This window comes from Nomascus leucogenys, chromosome 22a (assembly GCF_006542625.1).
Source record: "Nomascus leucogenys isolate Asia chromosome 22a, Asia_NLE_v1, whole genome shotgun sequence".
NCBI classification, from domain to species: Eukaryota; Metazoa; Chordata; class Mammalia; order Primates; family Hylobatidae; genus Nomascus; species Nomascus leucogenys.
Window position 1 is genome coordinate 2,165,649 of NC_044402.1, and position 23,830 is coordinate 2,189,478.

The 23,830-nt window shown below is 43.0% G+C and overlaps 1 protein-coding gene and 1 non-coding gene across 3 annotated transcripts in view; both read left to right on the top strand.

The window, feature by feature from the left end:
* PPP1R13B (protein phosphatase 1 regulatory subunit 13B) overlaps window positions 1-23,830 on the top strand; it is a 123,164-nt gene that overhangs the window by 48,507 nt on the left and 50,827 nt on the right. For both annotated transcript variants that reach the window (XM_030803748.1, XM_030803749.1), the window contains exon 2: window positions 6,439-6,586. In XM_030803748.1, the coding sequence (XP_030659608.1) occupies window positions 6,439-6,586 (148 nt within the window). The remainder of the gene's footprint in view (window positions 1-6,438; window positions 6,587-23,830) is intronic.
* On the top strand, window positions 6,606-6,685 carry LOC115832659. Its single transcript, XR_004028177.1, has one exon. It is a non-coding gene; the product is annotated as a small nucleolar RNA SNORD51 (small nucleolar RNA).

The window sequence follows — 23,830 nt, forward strand, 5'->3', positions numbered from 1 at the left end:
CGTGGTGAAACCCTGTCTCTATTAAAAATATAAAAATTAGCGGGGCGTGGTAGCATGCGCCTATTATCCCAGCTACTTGGGAGGCTGAAGCAGGAGAATCACTTGAACCTGGGAGGTGGAGGTTGCAGTGAGCTGAGATTAAGCCACTGCACTCCAGCTGAACTGTTATACAAAATAGCTGTACCATTTTATATTTTCACCACCAATATATGAAGGTTTCAGTTTCTCTACATCCTTGTCAATGCTCGTGATTGTCTGTCTCTTTGATTATAGGATAATTCCTGTTTAGATTTTTTTTTCCGTAGAGATCGGATCTCACTCCATCACCCAGGCTCTAGTATAGTGATGTGCTCATAGCTCACTGCAGCACTGAACTCCTGGGCTCATGTGATCTTCCACCTCAGTGTCCTGAGTAGGTGGGACTACAGACACATACCACCATGCCCAGCTAGTTGTTTATTCATTTATTTAGTTTTTAGTAGAGATGGGGTCTCACTATGTTGCCCATGCTGGTCTCAAATTCCTGGGCCTAAGCGATCCTCCTGCCTCAGCCTCCCACAGTGTTGAGATTACAGGCTTGAGTCACCATGCCCAGCTAGTTCCTGCTTTTTAATAGCTTGTACATCCTTAATTTGTGTTTTGCTTTGGTTTCCTTGGACTGCCAAGAAAATAGTTTAAATACTAAGTTTGTAAAAATGTTAAAATATCTGTGTGGATTACTTAAATTAGTGATTATTTGATTTCAGTTGATTTTCTTAGTTCAGATGTTCCTGAAAGCAAGGGTAGGATGACCTCTTAAGCTACTTAATAATGGTTGTCAGTTTTATGCCTGCCTCATCCTGCATTTTTTGAGTACCACTGTGTGTCCAGGCACTGAGCTGGAGAACACAAGTATTGTCCTTATGGTCTAGTATGGTCTTTTCCAACTTTTCTGAATGAAAAAAAAAAATGGAGCAAGTTAAGACACACTTAGATGATTTCAAGACCAGGTAGAGGATGTAGTCAAGAAAACTATTGATAATTTAATGTAAGGAAGTTGTACTGTAAATAGCCAGTCTGTTACAGCAGGGGAGAAGAGGAGGCTCTATCTGAGGTTGGGTTGAGATGAGCAGACATTGGTTCCAGTCTTTCTCAGGTCAGATCAGGATGGGTAGAGAGTATTGTCAGTGAGCAGAAAGGGGCAGGATTTGTTGTGTGATTCATCAGGGCAGAGAAACAGTTTGAGGAAAGGCATAAGTAGGACATCTTGTCATTACATGCTATATTTGTTACAGCACACAATTAGAAATTTTTGTTTTCCTAACTGTAGCTAACCAAATCTTTTATTTATTTATTTATTTATTTATTTATTTATTTTTGAGACGGAGTCTCACTGTTGCCTAGGCTGGAGTGCAGTGGTGCTATCTCGGCTCACTGCAAGCTCCGCCTCCCGGGTTCACACCATTCTCCTGCCTCAGCCTCCCGAGTAGCTGGGACTACAGGTGCCCGCCACCACATCTGGCTAATTTTTTGTAGTTTTAGTAGAGACAGGGTTTCACTGTGTTAGCCAAGATGGTCTTGATCTCCTGTCTTCATGATCCGCCTGCCTCAGCCTCCCAAAGTGCTGGGATTACAGGTGTGAGCCACCGCTCCCGGCCCCAAATCTTTTATTTTTGACATATTAATCCTTCAGGAAGGATAACCATATTAACTTGTTTTCTTTTTTCCTTTAGTTTCCTTAATCCTACTGAATTTCATCTGTTTTGTACATAGTATTAAAGAAAAAAAAATGCTACCCATTGTGTCGTGCCATCAATTCTGAGATATACTGTGATTTCAAAGATGTTATTAAAATATAAACAAGTGCATCTAGAATCAATACAATATATTTGTATTGGAGCTTCTTTAGTTATTTTTAAGCTAAAGAAATCTTACTAGAATAACATTAGCAGTCACATGGCTTTTCAGCTTCAATTTTCCATGATGGTTTAGGGAAATGTGTACCATCCAGGTAAAAACCAGCTTAATTTCTCTGGAAAGCTTTAAAATATGCCATGATTATAATGAAATTAGCTTTGAATAATAGAGATTAGGGAAAATGAATTTTGCTAAAATTAGGAAAGATAGGGTTATTGCGAGTGATAAAATGGAACGTAAGAAATTGAAATAATGTTTAGTGACTTTTGGATAAGTTATTTGGGTGTTCTTCGCTTTTAAAAATAAATATCCACATTTACAACCTGCCATCGTGCCTCTCCCCCTCCCTTGTCACATTGAACTTATTCATGAGCTGAAGAGTCTTGGTAATTCAGAAAGTACCCCAAAATACTGCCATACCATCCTTCATTCTGACAATGCGTTCATAAAGAATTCTGCTTTTCAGAGCAAGTAAGCACCAGCTGTGCCTCTGTGAGTGCCTAAGGGTACTGCTTTACGCATGCTGTATTCATGAGGCAATGATTGTGCGAATGTTTTGCTAGCTCAGAGTGTTGAGAGCAAACCGTGGGATGCCTTAGTAGGTAGAAGGGTAAGGAACAAGGAAGAAAAACCGATTCTGAAGTACTGAGTGAAACAGGGCATTCTGCTGGTTGCTAGTGAACTGTAGGAATAGCATTTAAGGGAAGGTAGTAAAAAATTTTTTTTTTACTCATTTGAAACTTCAATTTATAAAGCATGATTTGGGAAGATTTATTATTAGATTTTTTTTTTTGGAGACGGAGTCTCGCTTTTTCGCCCAGGCCGGACTGCAGTGGCACTATCTCGGCTCACTGCAAGCTTCTGCCTCCCGGGTTCACGCCATTCTCCTGCCTCAGCCTCCCGATATTATTAGATCTTTAAGAGCATAGATTATGAAGTCACACTGGAAAATATTTACCGTTACAACTGTAGAATAAATGTGTATAAGTAAGAATAAAACTATATTCCAGTTGTTTCTGATGAAACTGTTAAAGTATTAGTCTTGGCCTTGTTTGAGCTGGATACAGTAATTACCTATTTTATTCCAAATTCTATAGATTCCAGGCTACTTATTTCAGTATACAAAAACCCCCAGTTTTTATAAATTCTTATACTTTAGTGAGCAGAGGTAACTGTTACTTAATTTTTAAAAAATTTATTGTAAAATAGAAATGTGTTCAGGGAAGAGGGATGATGCTTGTTTGTTGAACAGACTGGATATATCTTACTTCGATTGTGTGTGTATTTATTTTTTCTCAACTTTGGGCATGGTGGGGGGTTCTATATTTTGTGTGTCATTCATAGAGTTGACCAGATTTTAGTGTGCCTCCTATGCGTCAGATCCTGACTCAGCAATGGGAAATTAAAGACTCAAAAGTGAAGTGCTCGGAAGAGTGCAGAGTCTATGAGGGGAGGGAGTCATCGAGGTGATGCAATAGAGATCTGTGTGAAGAGCCACTGGATCACAAAGGAAGGAGCATGTGGCCTGCCTGGTGAGCAGAGACGGTAAAGGGATGTTTTTGCAAAGATGGTAGTTAGGAGCTGAGTTTTGAATTGTGAATAGGAATTTACAGGCAAACAGAAAGGGTACTTGGGCAGAGGGACGGCTGCCAGAGAGAACTCCATTGACGCTGATGGAGGGAGGTTTAGTGCTTGGAGAGACTTAGAACCTGGAAGGTTTTCTCAGAGTATATTTTATAGAAATCCAAGCCTCATGAGATTCCCTGGAGGGAAAAAAGAAATATACATGATCATTACATTAGACTCTTAAGGAGTGCTCAGTTAAGAAACCTATCTCCTGCTTATATACCAGAGAAGATGTTTTGGGAAGGGCTGGGGTTGGGCAGTGGGGAGCTTTTAAATATTTTAAGCAAGGGAATAACTTTATTTGACTTTTAGAAAATGAAATGGTAGGCCAGACATGTTGGCTCACGTCTGTAATCCCAGCACTTTGGGAGGCCGAGGTGGGTAGATCACCTGAGATTGGGAGTTCGAGACCACCTGATCAACATGGAGAAACACCATCTCTGCTAAAAATACAAAATTAGCTGGGTGTGGTGTTGCACACTTGTAATCCCAGCTACTCGGGAGGTTGAGGCAGGAGAATCGCTTGAACCCAGGAGGCGGAGGTTGCAGTGAGCCGAGATCACGCCATTGCATTCCAACCTGGGCAACAAGAGTGAAACTCCGTCTCAAAAAAAAGGAAAAAAAAAAAAAAGAAAGGAAATGGTAATGGTGAGGAGTTAGAGTCGGTGGAGATTAGTGGCAAGGAAACCAGTTTAAAGCTGTTATCAATTTTGGTTACATAAAATCTGATCATAGGTGTAAAGATGCTTAATTTCAGAATGTAGGAATTTAGGGCACTTGTAAGAAAAAAATATCTTTTTTTTTTTTTTTTTTTGAGACAGAGTCTTGCTGTGTTGCCCAGGCTGGAGTGCAATGGTGCGATCTTGGCTCATTGCAACCTCCGCCCCACTGGGTTCAAGTAATTCTCATGCCTCAGCCTCCTGAGTAGCTGAGACTAGAGGTGCGGGCCACCACGCCTGGCTAATTTTTTGTATTTTTAGTAGAGACAGTGTTTTGCCATGTTGGCCAGGCTGATCTCAAACTCCTGATCTCAAGTGGTCTGCCCACCTTGGCCTCCCAGAGTGCTGGGATTACAGGCGTGAGCCACTCTGCCTGGATGAAAAAAAAATCTTAACAACAAACTAAAATTATATACTGACTCGAATGCAGAGGTTTTAAGGTCTGGCTCTGTTGCCCAGGCTAGAGTGCAGTGGCGCGATTGTAAGCCGCACTGCAGCTTCAAGTTCCTGGGATCAAGTGATCCTCCCACCTCAGCCTCCAGCTGAGACCACTGTCCTGAGCCACCATTCCTGGCCTGTTTCTGACCTTTTATCAAAGATTAGATAGAAATGTTTTATAGTACCTTCTGATTAAAGAATATCTTTGGTTTAAATTTTACTTTATTCATTTGTTTTTATTTATTTATTTATTTTTGAGATGGAGTCTTGCTCTGTCACCCAGGCTGGAGTGCAGTGGTGCGATCTTGGCTCACTGCAACCTCACCTCCCAGGTTCAAGTGAACCTCCTGCCTCAGCCTCTTGAGTAGCTGGGACTACAGGTGCGTCCACCACGCCCAGCTAATTTTTGTATTTCTTTTTTATCAGAGTTGGGGTTTCACCATGTTGGCCAGGCTGGTCTTGGACTCCTGACCTCAGGTGATCCATCCACCTTGGCCTCCCAAATCTGAGATTACAGATTCGAGCCACCATGCCCGGCCTAATTTTTACTTTAGGTGTATTGTTTTTAAAGTATCTCTTTTATTGTTCCACTGAGGAAAAGGAAAAAAAACAATTTCCTTCCAATATGATGTCTTAAGATGCTAGATCAAAGTGTTAGTATTTTTTTGAAATTAGAAAAACAAAAAAAAAAGACCTGGCACAGTGGCTCACACCTGTAATCCCAGCACTTTGGGAGGCCAAGGCAGGCTGATTACTTGAGGTCAGGAGTTCCAGATCAGCCTGGTCAACATGGCGAACCCCGTCTCTACTAAAAATACAAAATAAGGCTCAGTGCAATAGCTCACGCTTGTAATCCCAACACTTTGGGAGGCTGAGACGGGCGGATCACGAGGTCAGGAGATTGAGACCATTCTGGCGAACACAGTGAAACCCCGTCTCTACTAAAAATACAAAAAATTAGCCGGGCGTGGTGGCAGGCGCCTGTAGTCCCAGCTACTCAGGAGGCTGAGGCAGGAGAATGGTGTGAACCCCGGGAGGCGGAGCTTGCAGTGAGCCGAGATCACGCCACTGCACTCCAGCCTGGGCGACAGAGCGAGACTCCGTCTCAAAAAAAAAAAAAAAAAAAAATTCTTATATTTAATGTACTTGAATATCAATCTTTTAAAAAATAGTGTCTGGTTTTTGAGTCATAGTTAGAAAAAACACCTATACTCCAAAGCTATAAAAGAGAATTTACCCAGGTTTTATTCTGGACTTTTTATGGTTTTAGGGTTTGTATCTAAATATTTGATCTATTAGGAACTTATGCTAGTGTACGATATATGGTGTGAAACCATTTTTTTCCAGATGGATATATTTTGCTCAGACATCACTCATTGTATAGTCATTTTCCCTCCTTGATTTTTGAGATACCTACCTCATCGTTTGCCATTTTTTTCATAGATAAAATTGGGTCTATTTCTGGGGTATGACTTTGCCCCATTGATCTATATATCTACTGCTGTCTTGTTGTTTTGAGGCTTTATAATGATCTGGTATTGCTCTTTCTTTTCTATTACTCTCCTCATTTGGAATTTTCCTGACTTGTCTTTTTCATCTTTCTGCATGAACTTTAGAATCAGCTTATCTATTATTTCCAGAAAATAATCCTGTAGGCATTTTGGGGGCGGGGGGTGGGTAGAGAGAACACTTTAAATTTACAGATTAATCTCTTTGTGATAAGAAATCTAAATTATAGCTTTACTCTTTTCTCTTACAGATGATATTAACCGTTTTCTTGAGCAACAATGAACAGATTTTAACAGAAGTTCCTATAACACCAGAAACAACCTGTCGAGATGTTGTAGAATTTTGCAAGGAACCTGGAGAAGGCAGCTGCCATTTAGCTGAAGTGTGGAGGGGAAATGGTATGTATTAGGTCCTGTAAAGGTTGTTACATGAATAGAGTCAAATCACCATCTTTCAGCTAAACTTGTGATGGATTTGCTTTTTTTCTGCTAAAGCTGGGGAAAAAAGGTAACTAAGTACATATAATTTAGTATTTATCAAATGGAAGATATTGCTTCTAGTTCTTAGTTATCTGTGGTAATAAAGAATTGAGTAACTAAAATAAATGTAATTATATTGCACAGGACTGAGTTTTACAAAATGCTTTTTTGTATACTTTTTTTTTTTTTTTTTTGAGACAGGATCTCATTCTGTCTCCCAGGCCACAGTGATAGATGTTTGGGCTGTCTCTTTTTTTTTTTTTTGGCTATTAGGAATAATGCTTCTATGAACTTTCATGTACAAACTGTTTTTGTTTTTGTTTTTGTTTTCCTACATGGAGTCTTGCTCTCTCCCACAGGCTGGAGTGCAGTGGCATGCTCTTGGTTCACTGCCTCCTGGGTTCAAACGATTTTGTGCCTCCGCCTCCCAGTAGCTGGGGCTATAGGCACGCACCACCACGCCTGGCTAACTTTTTGTGTTTTTAGTAGAGTCGGGGTTTCGCCATATTGCCCAGGCTGGTCTTGAACTCCTGAGCTCAGGCAATCCGCCCACAATGGCCTCCCAAAGTGCTTGGATTACAGGCATGAGCCACCGCGCCTGGCAATGCACAAGTTTTTGTGTGGACATATATTTTCATATATCTTAGGTATAAACCTGGGAATCTCTGGGTCATATAGTAATTCTGTGTTTAACCTTTTCATGAACCACTAGACTATTTTCTAATGCAATTGCTGCATTTTACATTCTCTGCAGCAGTATACGATGTGGAGAATTTCTGCACATTCTCATCAACACTTCGTACTGTCTGCTTGAGTTTAGCCATCCTAGTAGTTGTGAAGATATGTCTTATTGTGGTTTTGATTTGCATTTCCCTAATGACTGATGATGGTGAAAATCTTTTCATGTGCATATTGGCCATTTGTATTTCTTCTTTGGAGAAATGTCTATTCAGTTCCTTTGCCTATTTTTTTTTTTTTTTTTTTTTTGAGACAGTGTCTTTCTCTGTTGCCCAGGCTGGAGAACACTGGCACAATCCTGGCTCACTGCAACCTCCACCTTCTGGGTTCAAGCAGTGCGCCCACCTCAGCCTCTCTTGTAGCTGGGACTACAGGCGTGCGCCACCATGCCCGGCTAATTTTTGTAGAAACAGGGTTTTGCCATGTTGCCCAGGGTGGTCTCAAACTCCTGGGCTCAAGTGATCCACCTGCCTGGACCTCCCAAAGTGCTGGGATTACAGGTGTGAACCACCGTGCCCCACCCCATTGCCCATTTTAAAAATGGGTTATTTGTCTTTTTGTTACTGAATTGTAAAAGTTCTTTATGTATTCTAGATACAAGTCCCTTATAGGTATATAAATTACAATTTTTTTTTGCAAGGTCTTGTGCTTTTTACTTAGAATTCAGAGTAAAGAATTTTAAGGATACATGGAGAGAAATTTGATAAACATTGGACTATTACTAAATTAGAAGTAAAAGGACAGGCCCTCAATTGTTAGCCCAATGACAGCTACAGGAAGCAGGCAGTTAAGTAATTGTAATTAACGTTTTTTTTTTTTTTTTTTTTTGAGATGGAGTCTCCATCTGTTGCCCAGGCTGGAGTGCAGTGGCCCGATCTTGGCTCACTGCAAGCTCCGCCTCCCAGGTTCATGCTATTCTCCTGCCTCAGCCTCCTGAGTAGCTGGGACTACAGGCGCCCGCTACCACGCCCGGCTAATTTTCTGTATTTTTTGTAGAGACGGGGTTTCACCTTGTTAGCCAGGATGGTCTCGATCTCCTGACCTCGTGATCCGCCCACCTCGGCCTCCCAAAGTGCTGGGATTACAGGCGTGAGCCACCGCGCCCAGCCTGTAATTAACGTTTTTAAGGGGAGCAATGTTAGAGCCTGACCATTCATTCCACTGTTTTTTTTCTTCTCTAGCGTCTTAGCACTTTTGTTCTCTTTTACTTGTTATCACTTCTAATTCCTCATCTGCCTTCCCATTGTAAGGGAATAAAATTTTTACACAAGTATTATAGCCCTAAATGGTCTATGGCCTCTTGAGAATGCTTCTCTCCCTCATATGAGTCACTCAGTTGGTGCCATCCTTGTCTCCTAGCCCATCTCAAATCATAACTTAGTTTTACCTCCTCAAGGATGAGTACTACCACCCTGGAGCACAGAGTCACAGCACAGTACATTTACCATGGCTTTTGTACATGCTCCTTCATTGTCTAGAGCAATCCCTAGGAGCTTGGCTAACATCTATTTATTCTTTGCCTCTCATCCCTTCTGTGAATCTCAAAGGTTGTTAGTGTCCCTGTGCTCTAATACTGTGCTCTAATACTGTTGTAGTATTTATCAAAACATGATACAGGTTGGGCACGGTGGCTCATGCCTCTAATCGCAGCCCTTTAGGAGGCCAAGGTGGGTGGATCACTTGAGGCCAGGAGTTGGAGACCAGCCTGGCCAGCACGGCAAAACCCCATCTCTACTAAAAATACAAAAATTAGCCAGGCATGGTGGCACACACCTATAGTCCCAGCTTCTTGGGAGGCAGGAGAATCCCTTGAAACCTGGAGGCGGAGGTTGCAATGAGCCGAGAGTGTGCCACTGCACTCCAGCCTGGGCAACAGAGCGAGACTGTCTCAAAAAAAAAAAAAAACAAACATAATGTAGTAGTAGTTTTCATCTCTATCTTGTTGGACTAAAATTCCTGAAGGCAGGAACTTGTCTGTTGTTCACCATTATATCCCCAGTGCCCAGCCTAGTGTTCATAGAAGGCACTTAGTAAACACAGATTAGTAAGTAAAATGGCCAACAAAGCTGGATCTAGGAAGAAGAGAAGGTAACTTCCAGTGGATGCCATCAAAGTGAGTGGGAAAGCACTGTAACAGACTTTCTCAGTCCTTTTACCTAGAGGAACCCTTACAGAGATACATTTTTTTTAGGTTTCAGAGAATCCTCACGTAAAACTTACTGCACCTGGCCGGGCACTGTGGTTCACTCTTGTAATCTCCACACTTTGGGAGGCCGAGGCGGGTGGATCACCTGACGTCAGGAGTTTGAGACCAGCCTGGCCAACATGGTGAAACCCCGTCTCTACTAAAAAACCAAAAAATTAGCTGGGCATGGTGGTGGGCACCTGTAATCCCTGCTACTCGGGAGGCTGAGGCAGGAGAATCGCTTGAACCTGGGAGGCGGAGGTTGCAGTGAGCCAAGATTGTGCCACTGCACTCCAGCCTAGGCAACAAAAGTGAAACTTCATCTCAAAAAAAAAAGAAAAGAAAATTACTGCACCCGTAACTGCTGACATTAGTATGATCAGTATGTCATAGATACAATCCTTCAATAGTAATTATCAGTGCTTTCCAGTAGAGCTATTTCACTGTGGATCTGTGCATTATTTTGCTAAGGCTGCCGTAACAAAGTGCCACAGACTGGGTGGCTTCAACAACAATGATTTATTTTCTCACAGTGATGGAGGCTAGAAGTCTGAGATGAAGGTGTCAGCAGGCTTGGTTTATTCTGAAGACTCTCTCTCTTTGACTTGTAGATGGTTTTCTTCTCTTCCCTGTGTCTTCCTTCCATGCCTGTCTGTGGACAAACCACCTCCTCTTGTAAGGACACTAGTCATACTGGATTAGGGGCCACTTTGATGACTTCATTTTGACTTCTTGCCTCTTTAAAAATCTTATCTCCAAATACAGTTAAATTTCGAGGTACTTGAGGTCAGGACTACAACAGATGAATTTAGCGGGGACACAGTTCAGCCTGTAACAGTCTGTTAATTTGGCCAGGTCATTAGCTACTCTGTGTGGGTCCCTTCCCCACACAGGTGTCAGTTCTAATGCCAGTCAGTAAGATAGATAGAACCTTCCATTGTTATCTTTTGTTAAGTTTCCTACTTGAGCTTTTTTAACCTTATTTAAGTTCCTAAAAGTCTTATAATAGATTTCCATTATACAAGATGCTAATTAGGTATATTTTATATTACATGATATGTATAGGGTAGTTAGTCCATTTTCATACTTTATAAAGAACTGCCAGAGATGGGATAATTTATAAAGGAAAAAGGTTTAATTTACTCACAGTTCTGCAAGGCTGGGGAGGCCTCAGGAAACTTACAATCATGGCAGAAGGCGAAGGGAAAGCAAGGCACCTCCTCCACAAGGTGGCAGGAAGGAGAAATGTCAAGTGAAGGGGGAAGAGCCCCTTCTAAAACCATCAGTTTTCATAAGAACTCACTCACTATGATGAGAAACCACCTCCATGATTCAGTGACCTCCATCTGGTCTCTCCCTTGACATGTGGGGATTGTGGGGGTTACAATTGAAGATGAGATTTGGGTGGGGACATAAAACCTAACCAGATCAGTAGTGTTTTTTCCTTTCCTTTTCTCCCTTCTCCTCCTTTCCCCCTCCCCTCCCCTCCCTTCCCCTTTTCTTTTTTTTTTTTTTTGAGATGGAGTCTCGCTCTTTCACCCAGGCTGGAGTGCAGTGGTGTGATCTCGGCCCACTGCAAGCTCCACCTCCCGGGTTCACGCCATTCTCCTGCCTCAGCCTCTCCGAGTAGCTGGGACTACAGGCACCCGCCACCATGCCCAGCTAATTTTTTGTATTTTTAGTAGAGACAGGGTTTCACCGTGGTCTCGATCTCCTGACCTCGTGATCCGCCTGCCTCGGCCTCCCAAAGTGCTGGGATTACAAGCGTGAGCCACCGCACCCGGCCTCCCTTCCCCTTTTCTATGACAGAGTCTCACCGTGTCGCCCAGGCTAGAGTGCAGTGGCGCATTCTCAGCTGACTGCAACCTCTGCCTCCCAGGTTCCAGTGATTCTCCTGCCTCAGCCTCCCCTAGTAGCTGGGACTACAGGCATGCGCCACCATGCCCGGCTAATTTTTTGCATTTTTTAGTAGAGACGAGGTTTCACCATATTGGCCAGGCTGGTCTTGAACTCCTGACCTCATGATCCACCTGTCGCGGCCTCCCAAAGTGCTGGGATTACAGGCGTGAGCCACTGCACCCAGCCTCTTTTTCTTTTTTTTGAGACAGAGTCTTGCTCAGTTGCCCAGGTGGGAGTGAAGTGGTGTGATCATAGCTCACTGCAGCCTTAAACTCCTGGGCTCAAGGGATCCTTCCATCTCAGCTTCCCAAGTAGCTGGGAGCACAGGCAAACTGCATAGTGCCCGGACAGTCCTTTTATTTATTTATTTTTTGTAGAGACAGGGTCTTGTCGTGTTGATCGGGTTGTGTTTTTTCTGCTTTAAAACAAAAATTATGTTCGGTTAAACTTTCTTATAATTAAAAAAATATAGCGAAGCTTTCTTGAAATTAATCTTCTCAAAATTTTGCCAGATGCAGTAGCTCACACCTGTCATCCCAGCACTTGAGGCCAAGGCAGGCAGATTGCTTGAACCCAGAAGTTCGAGACCAACCTGGGCAATATGGCCAAACCCCATCTCTACAAAAAATACAGAAATTAGCTGGGCATGGTGGCACATGCTTGTAGTCCCAACTACTTGAGAGGTTGAGATGGGATGATCGCTTGATCACACCACTGCACTTCAGTGCTCCAGCCTGGGTGACAGAGGACAGAGTGCGACCCTGTCTTTAAAAAAAATAATAAATAAATAAATATGTATCTACCTATCTATACATACACACACACACACACACACACATGAATAGAGGGAAACAAATTTCTGTTAAATAACTGGCTTAAGACAGAATGGGTCTTAACTTATTAGGTTATATTCAGACTTGGTATATTTAAATATAGGTTGTAAATTGATTTTAATACATGTAAAAGTTTAAAAGTTGATTTTAATATAAAATGAAAATTTATTGACAATGTTGATTAGTAAAACAACTAAAAGCTACTAAATGATAAGCCAAAGCAATATGAATAAAAATGTGGCCTAAGACACAATTTTATGCAAAACTGAGAAACATGATTTAGCTAAATATAGGCCTTGCAGTTAGAAAAGGCCAGTATACATGCTTTTAAAAATCTTTTTATAGGCATATGTGTATATAAAAAAATGCTGCTTTCAAAACTAAAAATATGGAACGAAATTTACTTCTATATATATATATATATATATTTTGTATTTATTTACTTTTTTTTTTTGAGACGGAGTCTTGCTCTGTCCCAGACTGGAGTGCAGTGGCAGGGTCTCGGCTCACTACAAGCTCCGCCTTGTGGGTTCAAGCTATTCTCCTACCTCAGCCTCCCAAGTAGCTGGGATTATAGGCGTGCGCCACCACGCCTAGCTAATTTTTGTATTTTTAGTAGAGACGGGATTTCACCACGTTGGCCAGGCTGGTCTCGAATTCCTGACCCCATGATCTGCCCACCTTGGCCTCCCAAAGTGCTGGGATTGTAGGCGTGAGCCACTGCTCCCGGCTGAAATTTACTTCTTTAATGTTTAACTTGTCATTGTTTTTTGCTCTACAAATACTTAGTTCTGATACGAACTTGAGCTAAGCACACAGATTTCATTTTCAACTAAGATGAGACCATTTCTGTTTTTGCCTTTGATGTTTGTTAAGTAAGACAAAGCTAGAGCCAGGCGTGATTGTGTGCGCCTGTAGTCCCAGCTACAGTACGCTGAGGCAGGAGGATCCCTTGAGCCCAGAAGTTCAAGGCTACAGTGAGCTATGATCATATCACTGCACTTTAGTCTGGGTGGCAGAGTGAGACCCCATCTCTTTAAAAAAAAAAAGAAAAAAGTCAGCAGCATAATGTGCGTTATATTTCTACGAATGGCAGGATTTTCTTTATGCAAATCTAGAACTTACCTAGGAATAGAACAGTAAATTACAATCACTTATACCTTGAATCTGTGCTTAGATTGTGTAGCTCACAAAGTTTTATCTCTTGTCTTGACATCAAGTTCTTTGGTTGCACTGAAGATTTAGTTATAAATCTTAAGTATAAATACAAGTTTACGCCCGGCTTCGAACCGGGGACCTTTCGCGTGTTAGGCGGAAGTCAGTGTGGCGATTCCTCAGGGATCTCGAACTAGAAATACCATTTGACCCAGCCATCCCATTACTGGGTATATACCCAAAGGACTATAAATCATGCTATAAAGACACATGCACACGTATGTTTATTGCGGCACTATTCACAATAGCAAAGATTGGAACCAACCCAAATGTCCAACAACGATAGACTGGATTAAGAAAATGTGGCACATATACACATGGAATACTATGCAGCATAAAAAATGATGAGTTCGTGTCCTTTGTAGGGACATGGATGAAACTGGAAAACATCATTCTCAGTAAACTATCGCAAGGACAAAAACAAACACCGCATGTTCTCACTCATAGGTGGAATTGAACAATGAGAACTCATGGACACAGGAAGGGAACATCACACTCCGGGGACTGTTGTGGGTGGGGGAGGGGGAGGGACAGCATTAGGAGATACACCTAATGCTAAATGAGAGTTAATGGGTGCAGGAAATCAACACATGATACATATGTAACAAACTGCACATGTGCACATGTACCTAAAACCTAAAGTAAAAAAAAAAAAAAAAAAAAAAAAAAAAAAAAAAAAAAAAAAAAATACAAGTTTATAGCTGTATTACAGGTACACCATCACGCCCGGCTAATTTTTGTGTATTTCTTGTAGAGATGGGGTTTCACCATGTTTACCAGGCTGGTCTCCAACTCCTGACCTCAAGTGATCCGCTTGCCTTGGCTTCCCAAAGTGTTGGGATCACAGGCGTGAGCCACCCACGCCCAGCCTGTTTACTTTTGAGACAAGGTCTCATTCTGTCACGCAGGCTGGAGTGCAGTGGCACCATCTTGGCTTACTGCAGCCTCCGCCTCCCAGGCTAGTTTTCTGTAGTTTCAGTAAAGATGGGGTTTTGCCATGTTGCCCAGGCTGCCCTCAAACTCCTGAGCTCAAGCGATCCACCTGCCTCGCCCTCCCAAAGTGCTGGGATTACAGCCGTGGGCCACCATGTCTTGGGCCTCTTTTATAGGGGCACTAAACCCATTTATGAAGACAGAGCTCTCATGACCTAATCACTTCTCAAAGACGCCACCTCCTACTATTACTACATTGGGGATTCAGTTTCAACATATGAATTTTAGGGAACACAAACATTCAGACCATAGCAGATTGTTTACGTTTTTGGTTCTTATGAATAAATCTGCTGTGAACATTCATGGACAAAAGTTTGTGTGGACATGTTTTAATTTTTTTTTTTTTTTTTTTTTTTTTTTGAGACAGGGTCTCGCTCTGTATCCCAGGCTGGAGTGTAGTGGTGCCATCCTGGCTCACTGCAACCTCTGCCTTCCTGATTCAAGCAATTCTCCTGCCTCAGCCTCCCAAGTAGCTGGGATTGTAGGCGCCCGCCACCATGCCCAGCTAATTTTTTTATTTTTTGTAGAGACAGGGTTTTACCATGTTGGCCAGGCTGGTCTCGAACTCTTGACCTCAAGTGATATGCCTGCCTTGGCCTCCCAAAGTGCTGGGATTATGGACGTGAGCCACTGGGCCTGGCCTTCATTTCTTTTGAATGTGGGTATAAGTCTAGAGTTCTCTTCTTTATCTTACACCTCATCTTCAAAAACTGTCAGACATGTTTGTTAAGACTTAAACACTAATAAAATATAAAGCAGGAAGACGTAATTAATAACTAAGCAAGAATTGCAGGCTGGGTGCAGTGGCCCACACCTGTAATCCCAGCACTTTGGGAGGCCGAGGTGGGTGGATTATTTGAGGTCAGGGGTTTGAGACCAGCCTGGCCGACATGGCGAAACTCTGTCTCTACTAAAAACACAAAAGTTAGCTGGCCATGGTGGTGCACACCTGTAATCCCAGCTACTCAGGAGGCTGAGGCAGGAGAATCGCTTGAACCCGGGAGACAGAGGTTGCATGAGCCAAGATTGCGCCACTGTAGTCTGAGCACGACACAGTAAGACTCCATCTCAAAAAATAAAAAATTGGCCAGACACGGTGGTTCACACCTATAATTTCAGCACTTTGGGGGGCTGAGGTGGGGAGATCACTTGAGGTCAGGAGTTTGAGACCAGCCTGGTCAACGTGGTGAAACCCCATCTCTACTAAAAATACAAAAACTAGCTGGGTGTGGTGGCGCATGCCTGTAATCCCAGCTACTCGGGAGGCTGAGGCAGGAGAATCGCTTGAACCCGGGAGGCGGAGGTTGCAGTGAGCCGAGATCATGCCAGTGCACTCCAGTCTGGGCAACAGAGTGAGACTCTGTCTCAAAAAAAAAAAAAAAAAATTGCAAAAATAACAGTACAGTTCACTTTTAACCTACCCAATGTATATTTGTAAGTGTTAACAATAGCAGAGCCAGGGAGTCAGCTCATGAGGTATAAATATTCTCTCAGTAAAATGAAAAATGCCAAGATTCCCATTTCAGAGCTAGAGCTTGTTTGTTCATATAAATCAGTCATTAGCATATAAAGAGGTGTCGGGGAAGATGTTTCTGGAGGGAGAAGCTAATGCCATCAGCCCACCATCCTCTCCTCCCTGCAATACTCACCGTCTACCGACTCCTGATTGAGAATGAACTTTATCAAAGGAACATGGTCCTGCGCACAGCCATTCAGGGCTGAGAGACCACTGTTGACGTTGCTAACAGGGCTGCTTGGCCATTGTCTATCGCTGTAAATGCTAATATCATGTTCTGTATGAAGTTCAAAAATGCTAATTTTTTTCAGTTATAGTATCTCATGAAGCCCTTAGTGACATCTTATAGAATTCTAGGTTTCTGTAGACTCAGAGGAGAAACTTTTTTTTTTTTTTTTTTGCTTTGATTTTTTTGAGACAGGGTCTTGCTCTGTCATCCAGGCTTGAGTGCAATGGCAGTCATAGCTTAGTGTAGCCTCGAACTCCTGGGCTAAAGGGATCCTCCCATCTCAGCTTCCTGAGTAGCTGCAATTACAGATGTGCACTGCCATGCCTGGCTAATGAGAAATGCTATTTTATAGACTAAAAATATCATGGACTTCTGCTTAAGTAGTATGAATAAACCATACATGCATCCGTATCAATCTCTGTTCTTTCCTGAAATTACACTAAAATTACAATGAAAAGGGATAAAATAGCTTAAAGCTACAAGGTTGGAGAACAGGATGTGATAGCATTGTAATATTTTGGAATGTTCAACGCAGATGGACGGGTGGTTAATGACTTAGCAGACCCCAAAAAGCTAAAATCTAAGGTAACAGTAAGTCTGACTCATGCCAAAGAAGCTAGGGAAGTTTAAGAAATTGCAGGTGTTAATACTTCTGAAAATGGTGAGACTTAAAAACAGAACTGGCTGAAATCTGTTAACCAATCTATCCCCCAGATCATTCTAGCATTTTTAATCTTTTTTTTCATTTTTCTCTTTGAGACAGGGTCTTGCTCTGTCACCCAGGCTGGAGTGCATTGTGCAGTCATGGCTCACTGCAGCTTCAACCTCCTGAGCTCAAGCAATCCTCCTGCCTCAGCCTCTCTTTTAGCTGGGACTATGGATGTGTGCCACCACACCTGGCTAATTAAAAAAAAAAAGGAGGCCGGGTGCGGTGGCTCACGCCTGTAATCCCAGCACTTTGGGAGGCCAAGGTGGGTGGGTCACGAGGTCAGGAAATCGAGACCATCCTGGCTAACACAGTGAAACCCCGTCTCTACTAAAAATAAAATTAGCCAGGCATAGGTGGTGCATGCCTGTAGTCCCAGCTATTTGGGAGGCTGAGGCAGGAGAATGGCATAAAACCCGGGAGGTGGAGCTTGCAGTGAGCCGAGATCGCGCCACTGCACTCCAGCCTGGGCGACAGAGCAAGACTCTGTCTCAAAAAAAAAAAAAAAAAAGGCAATTAAGTCTCACTGTGTTTCCCAGACTGGTCTTGAACTCCTAGGCTCAAGTGATACTCTTGCCTCCCAAAGTGCTGGGATTCAGATGTAAGCCACCACGCCCAGTCCCTAGGTTTTTTTTTTTTTTTTTTTATGCCAGCTTTTTAGTGCTTCTTGATAGAGCATGTGAGCTGGTATGAACTTTTTTTTTTTGAGACAGAGTCTCACTCTGTCACCCAGGATGGAGTGCATGGAGTGAAGTAGCACGATCTCAGCTCTCCACAACCTCCACCTCCTGGGTTCAGGCAGTTCTCTGCCTCAGCCTCCTGAGTAGCTGGAACCACAGGCATGCGCCACCACGCCCGGCTAATTTTTGTATTTTTAGTAGAGATGGGGTTTCACCATGTTGTTCAGGCTGGTCTTGAACTCCTAACCTCAAGTGGTCCACCTGCCTTAGCCTCCCAAAGTGCTCGGATTACAGGCATGAACCACCACCACGCCCAGCCTGATACAAACATCTTGATTGTGTAAAAGATTAGTTTTGCAATCCCAGCACTTTGGGCAGCCGAGGTAGGTGGATCACTTGAGTTCAGGAATTCAAGACCAGCCTGGCCAACATGGTGAACCCTGTCTCTACAAAAAATTAGCTGGGTGTAGGCCAGGCGCGGTGGCTCACGCCTGTAATCCCAGCACTTTGGGAGGCCAAGGTGGGTGGATCACCTGAGGTCGGGAGTTCAAGACCAACCTGACCAACATGGTGAAACCCCGTCTTTACTAAAAATACAAAAAATTAGCCAGGTGTGTTGGCTCATGCCTGTAATTCCAGCTACTCGGGAGGCTGAGGCAGGAGAATCACTTGAACCCAGGAGGTGGAGTTTGCAGTGAGCCAAGATCACACCATTACACTCCAGCCTGGGCAACAAGAGCAAAAACTCTGTCTCAAAAAAAAATGCCGGGCGCAGTGGCTCACGCCTGTAATCCCAGCACTTTGGGAGGCCGAGGCAGGTGGATCACGAGGTCAGGAGAGCGAGACCACAGTGAAACCCCGTCTCTACTAAAAATACAAAAAATTAGCTGGGCGCGGTGGCGGGCGCCTGTAGTCCCAGCTACTCCGGAGGCTGAGGCAGGAGAATGGCGTGAACCCGGGAGGCGGAGCTTGCAGTGAGCCAAGATTGCGCCGCTGCACTCCAGCCTGGGCGACAGAGCGAGACTCCGTCTCAAAAAAAGAAAAAAACAAAAAAAAACAAAAGCCGGTCATGGTGGTACATGCCTGTGGTCCCAGCTACTCAGGAGGCTGAGGTGGGAGGATCGCTTGAGCCAGGAGGTGGAGGTTGCAGTGAGCTGAGATCGTGCCACTGCACTCCAGCCTGGGCGACAGAGCGAGACTCTGTCTCAAAAAAAAAAAAAAAAAAAAAAAATTAATGGAATAACGTAGCTTGATAACCATTTAAAGGTTCAAGTCTGTGTGAAATTGAGGGGAATCATGAGAATCTTTCTTGTTTAAATAACCAAAATAAACTAAAAAATTAAGGGCAATGAATGTACAAGATTCAAACCAACCTCAAGAATTAAGACTGACCGAATTGGTGCATAAGGTGTGTGCTTTGAAGCACTCCTTCCCCTCCAAATTCATAAAAAACTACAGAGAAAATATATAAAAACTAAAGACATTCTCACATTAAAAAAATAAATAGATGACATGAAGATTAGCCTCGCTGTGGAGCAAAAGTGCAAGCCAGTGAGCAGGACCAAAGCTGTGTTCCTGGGCCTCCACTGGACAGAGGCCACAGGGCCGGGAGCTGGGTTCCTGTGGAGCAGCAGGGCTAAAGGTGTGTTCCACCTGAGTTAAGCCAAGACCAGGCTTCACCACTTGATGCTGGAGTTGCTCCTGGTAAGAATGAATATTAAATGATACAGTGCCTGTAAAGTGCTTACAGCTGTGCCTCAAGTGGGCCGGAGTGGGAAAAGGGGAACACAGAGAACTCCATCAATCCAAGAGAAATCAGAAAAGGGGGAAGAAAAAGGACAAGAGACTAAAAACCTAAAATGAGGCAGGAGAACTAAATATAAAAATATCCATTACCATGTTAACTGCAACAGATTAAATTTACCTATTAAGACAGAGATACAGGCTGGGCGCGGTGGCTCACGCCTGTAATCCTAGCACTTTGGGAGGCCGAGGCGGGTGGATCACGAGGTCAGGAGATCGAGACCATCCCGGCTAACATGGTGAAACCCCGTCTCTACTAAAAATACAAAAAATTAAGGCCAGGTGCGGTGGCTCACGCTTGTAATCCCAGCACTTTGGGAGGCCGAGGCGGGTGGATCATGAGGTCAGGAGATCGAGACCATCCTGGCTAACATGGTGAAACCCCGTCTCTACTAAAAATACAAAAAAAAAATTAGCTGGCCGTGGTGGCGGACGCCTGTAGTCCCAGCTCCTCGGGAGGCTGAGGCAGGAGAATGGCATGAACCCGGGAGGTGGAGCTTGCAGTGAGCGAGATAGCGCCACTGCACTCCAGCCTGGGCGACAGAGCGAGACTCTGTCTCAAAAAAAAAAAAAACAAAAAAACAAAAACAGAGGTACAGATTGGGTAAAAAATAAAATCCAGCTCTATGCTGCTTGCAAGAGACAGACATACAAGCATAATACCTTCAGAAATGTTGAAGAGAAAGGTGAAAAGATAGCTTTTCTGGCAACATTAATATCAGGCAAAATAAAATTTAAAGTTAAACCGTTAGGATAAAGATAGACATAATAAAAGGAGTGATATATCAAGAAGCTTAAACAGTCATGAGTAGATGTACATTTAACAATGTAAACTGAAAAATATAAAGTCAAAATTTATAAAATTAGGAATTTAGTAAATCCACAATCAAAATGGGAGATTTGTAGGCATATATCTATTAGTCAAGATTAGGGAAGAATTGAGCAACACTATTAACAAGGTTTATTTATTAAGTACAGTTGAACCTTGAACAGCATGGAGACTGGGGGCACTGACCCCCTGCACAGTGGAAAAACAAGTATAACTTTTGATTCCTCCAAAACTTAACTACTAGTAGCCTTTTGTTGACCAGAAGCTTTACTTAGAACATAAGTCACCAATTAACACATTTTATATGTCATATGTATTATATGCTTTATTATTACAATAAAATAAACTAGAGAAAAGAACATGTTATTAAGAAAACCAAGGAAAAGAAAACATATTTATAATTCATTAAGTGGAAGTGGATCATCATAAAGATCTTCATCCTTCATGGTTTTTTGTTTTGTTTTGTTTTGAGACAGAGTGTGCTCTGTCGCCCAGGCTGGAGTGCAGTGGTGCAATCTCAGCTCACTGCAACGTCCACCTCCCGGGTTCAAGTGATTCTCCTGCCTCAGCCTCCCAAGTAGCTGGGATTACAGGTGTGCACCACCATGCCCAGCCAATTTTTTGTATTTTTAGTAGAGATGGGGTTTTGCCATGTTGGCCAGGCTGGTCTCGAATTCCTGGCCTCAAGTGATCCACCTACCTTGGCCTCCCAAAGTGCTGGATTACAGGTGTGAGCCACCACACCTGGCCCTTATCTTCATGTGAAGTAGGCTGAGGGAGGAGGAAGAGGAAAGGTCAGTCTTGCCATCTCAGGTGGCAGAGGTGGAAGAAAATTCACATGTGAATGGACCTCTGCAGTTCAGACCTGTGTTCAAGGATGAAGTGTATACAGTATGCCATAGCTGTGTAAGATGTTTGTATTAGGGGAAAGTGGATGAAGGATATACAGGAACTCTTTGTACTATCTTGGTAACTTTTCTATAAATCTCAAATTACTCCAAAATAAAACAATTATATTTAAATGATAATATGCACATGTAAAACAGAAAATCAAGTTCAGAGGATAAATTAAGATGAGCAAAACCTCCATGGTGAGACATTTTAAGACATCATTGAAGAACACAAGATGCATGAAAAAAATGGAGGCACACAATCATGTTCAAGGCCCAGAAAACTTGGTATTACAAAGATGTTAGGTCTCCTCATGTTTATTTATAAATCAATTAATATGGTTCCAGTCAAAATTCTACCTTTTTAAAAAAGATCTTGACAAGCTGCTCCTAAAACATATATGAATGCAAAGGGATGAGAAATACTAAGACAGTTTTGAAACTAAGCCATATGAGGGAAATTGACCTACCAGGTAGCAAGACTCACTACAAAATGATAGTAATTAAGGTTGTGGTATTGGCACAGTGATAGGTGGATAGCCAATAAAATAGAAGAGACAGCTCAGAAAGATCCCATGTACATATGACATCCTGCTACATATTAGAGGTGACAATTACTTGTCTAGGGGGAATGGATAGACTATTCAGTAAATGATGCTGGGACCACTGATTATTCAAGTAGGGAAAAAATAAAATCAGATCTTTATGCCAAATGCAGAAATAAGTTCCATAAAGTCAGTGAAAACCTGTACTTTAAAATTTGTAGAAAGAACATAAGAGAGTATCTTTTTTACCTTGGAGTAGAAGAGGACTTATTGTACCAAAAACTCAAACTGAAATTGGAAAAGACTGATAACTGCTTACATTTAAATTTTTTAAACTTCTATACAAAAAATGATACCAACAAAATTAATAGGCAAGTTTATTTTCAGTATATGTAAACAACCTAGGATTAGTATCCAGAGTATAAAGAACTCCTTTAGATCACTAAGAAAGAAGCAATCCAGATTCCCCCCACCCTCGAGACGGAGTCTTGCTCTGTCGCCCAGGCCGGAGTGCAGTGACTTGATCTCGGCTCACTGCAACCTCCACCCCTTGGGTTCAAGTGATTCTTCTGCCTCAGCCTCCTGAGTAGCTGGGACTACAGGTGCCTGCCACGACACCCGGCTAATTTTTGTATTTTTGGTAGAGACAGGGTTTCACCAAGTTGGCCAGGCTGGTGTCGAACTCCTGACCTTAGGCGATCTGCCCACCTTGGCCTCCCAAAGTGCTAGAATTACAGGCGTGAGTCACCCCACCCAGCCACAACCCAGATTTTTGAAAAATAGGCATAATACCTGAGACAGTTCACAGAGAAGGAAAACGGAATTCATTATACATATAAAAGTGGTTCTTTTAAATTCAACAACTGGGTTAGTGCTCTTCTCAAGTAATTGGTTAGATATTGGCCAGGCACAGTGGCTCACACCTGTAATCCCAGCACTTTGGGAGGCTGAGGCAGTCAGATCGCTTGAGCCCAGCAGTTCAAGACTAGCCCAGGCAACATGGCAAAAACCCCATCTCTACAAAAAATACAAAAATTGTCCAGGCATGGTGCCATGTGCCTATAGTTTCAGCTAACTTGGGAGGCTGAGGTGGGAGGATCACATGAGCCCAGGTGGTGGAGGTTGCAGTGAACTGAGATCATACCACTGCACTCCAGCCTGGGTGGCAGAACAAAGACTTTGTCTCAAAAAAAGTAAAGGAGTGAGAGATTGTGAGTAAGCTTTGATTTTTTAAAAAAATATTTGAAATACATTTAGTTCTATAGGATTTAATTTTTATTAACTTGGTACTGACAAATATTCACAATAATGTTGCCTGAGTTGCCAGGAAGTGCCCTGTGCAGCCTTCGTACCTCTGATTGCCACTCCTGACATTTTAAGAAATAACATGGCCAGGTCAGTTTATGTTTCTTTCAAGAGTGGGAGGCCGAGCATAGTGGCTCACACCTGTAATCCCAGCACTTTTGGAGGCCAAAGCGGGTGGATCACCTGAGGCCAGGAGGCCAAGAGGCCGAGACCAGCCTGGCCAACATGGTAAAACCCCGTCTCTCCTAAAAACACAAAAATTAGCTGGGCGTGGTAGTGGGCACCTGCAATCCCAGCTACTCAGGAGGCTGAGGCAGGACAATCTCTCGAACCCTGGAGGCAGAGGTTGTAGTGAGCCGAGATTGCACTCCAGCCTAAGTGATAAGAGCAAAACTCTGTCTCAAAAAAAAAAAAAAAAAAAAGGCTGGGTGCAATGGCTCCCGCCTATAATCCCAGCGTTTTAGGAGGCCAAGGCGGGTGGATCACCTGGGGTCAGGAGTTTGAGACCAGCCTGACTAACATGGTGAAACCCTCTCTCTACTAAACACAAAAAATTAGCTGGGCGTGGTGGTGGATGCCTGTGATTTCAGCTACTTGGGAGGCTGAGGCAGGAGCATCTCTTGAACCCAGAGGTGGAGGTTGCAGTGAGCCAAGATGGTGCCACTGCACTCCAGCCTTGGCAACAAGAGCAAAACCCCATTTCAAAACAAACAAACAAACGAATGGGAGACACAATGCTTTGTGATAAATAAGTTTTGTAAAGGGCATGTTTCAGTGTTCCCTATTTAATATTGCAA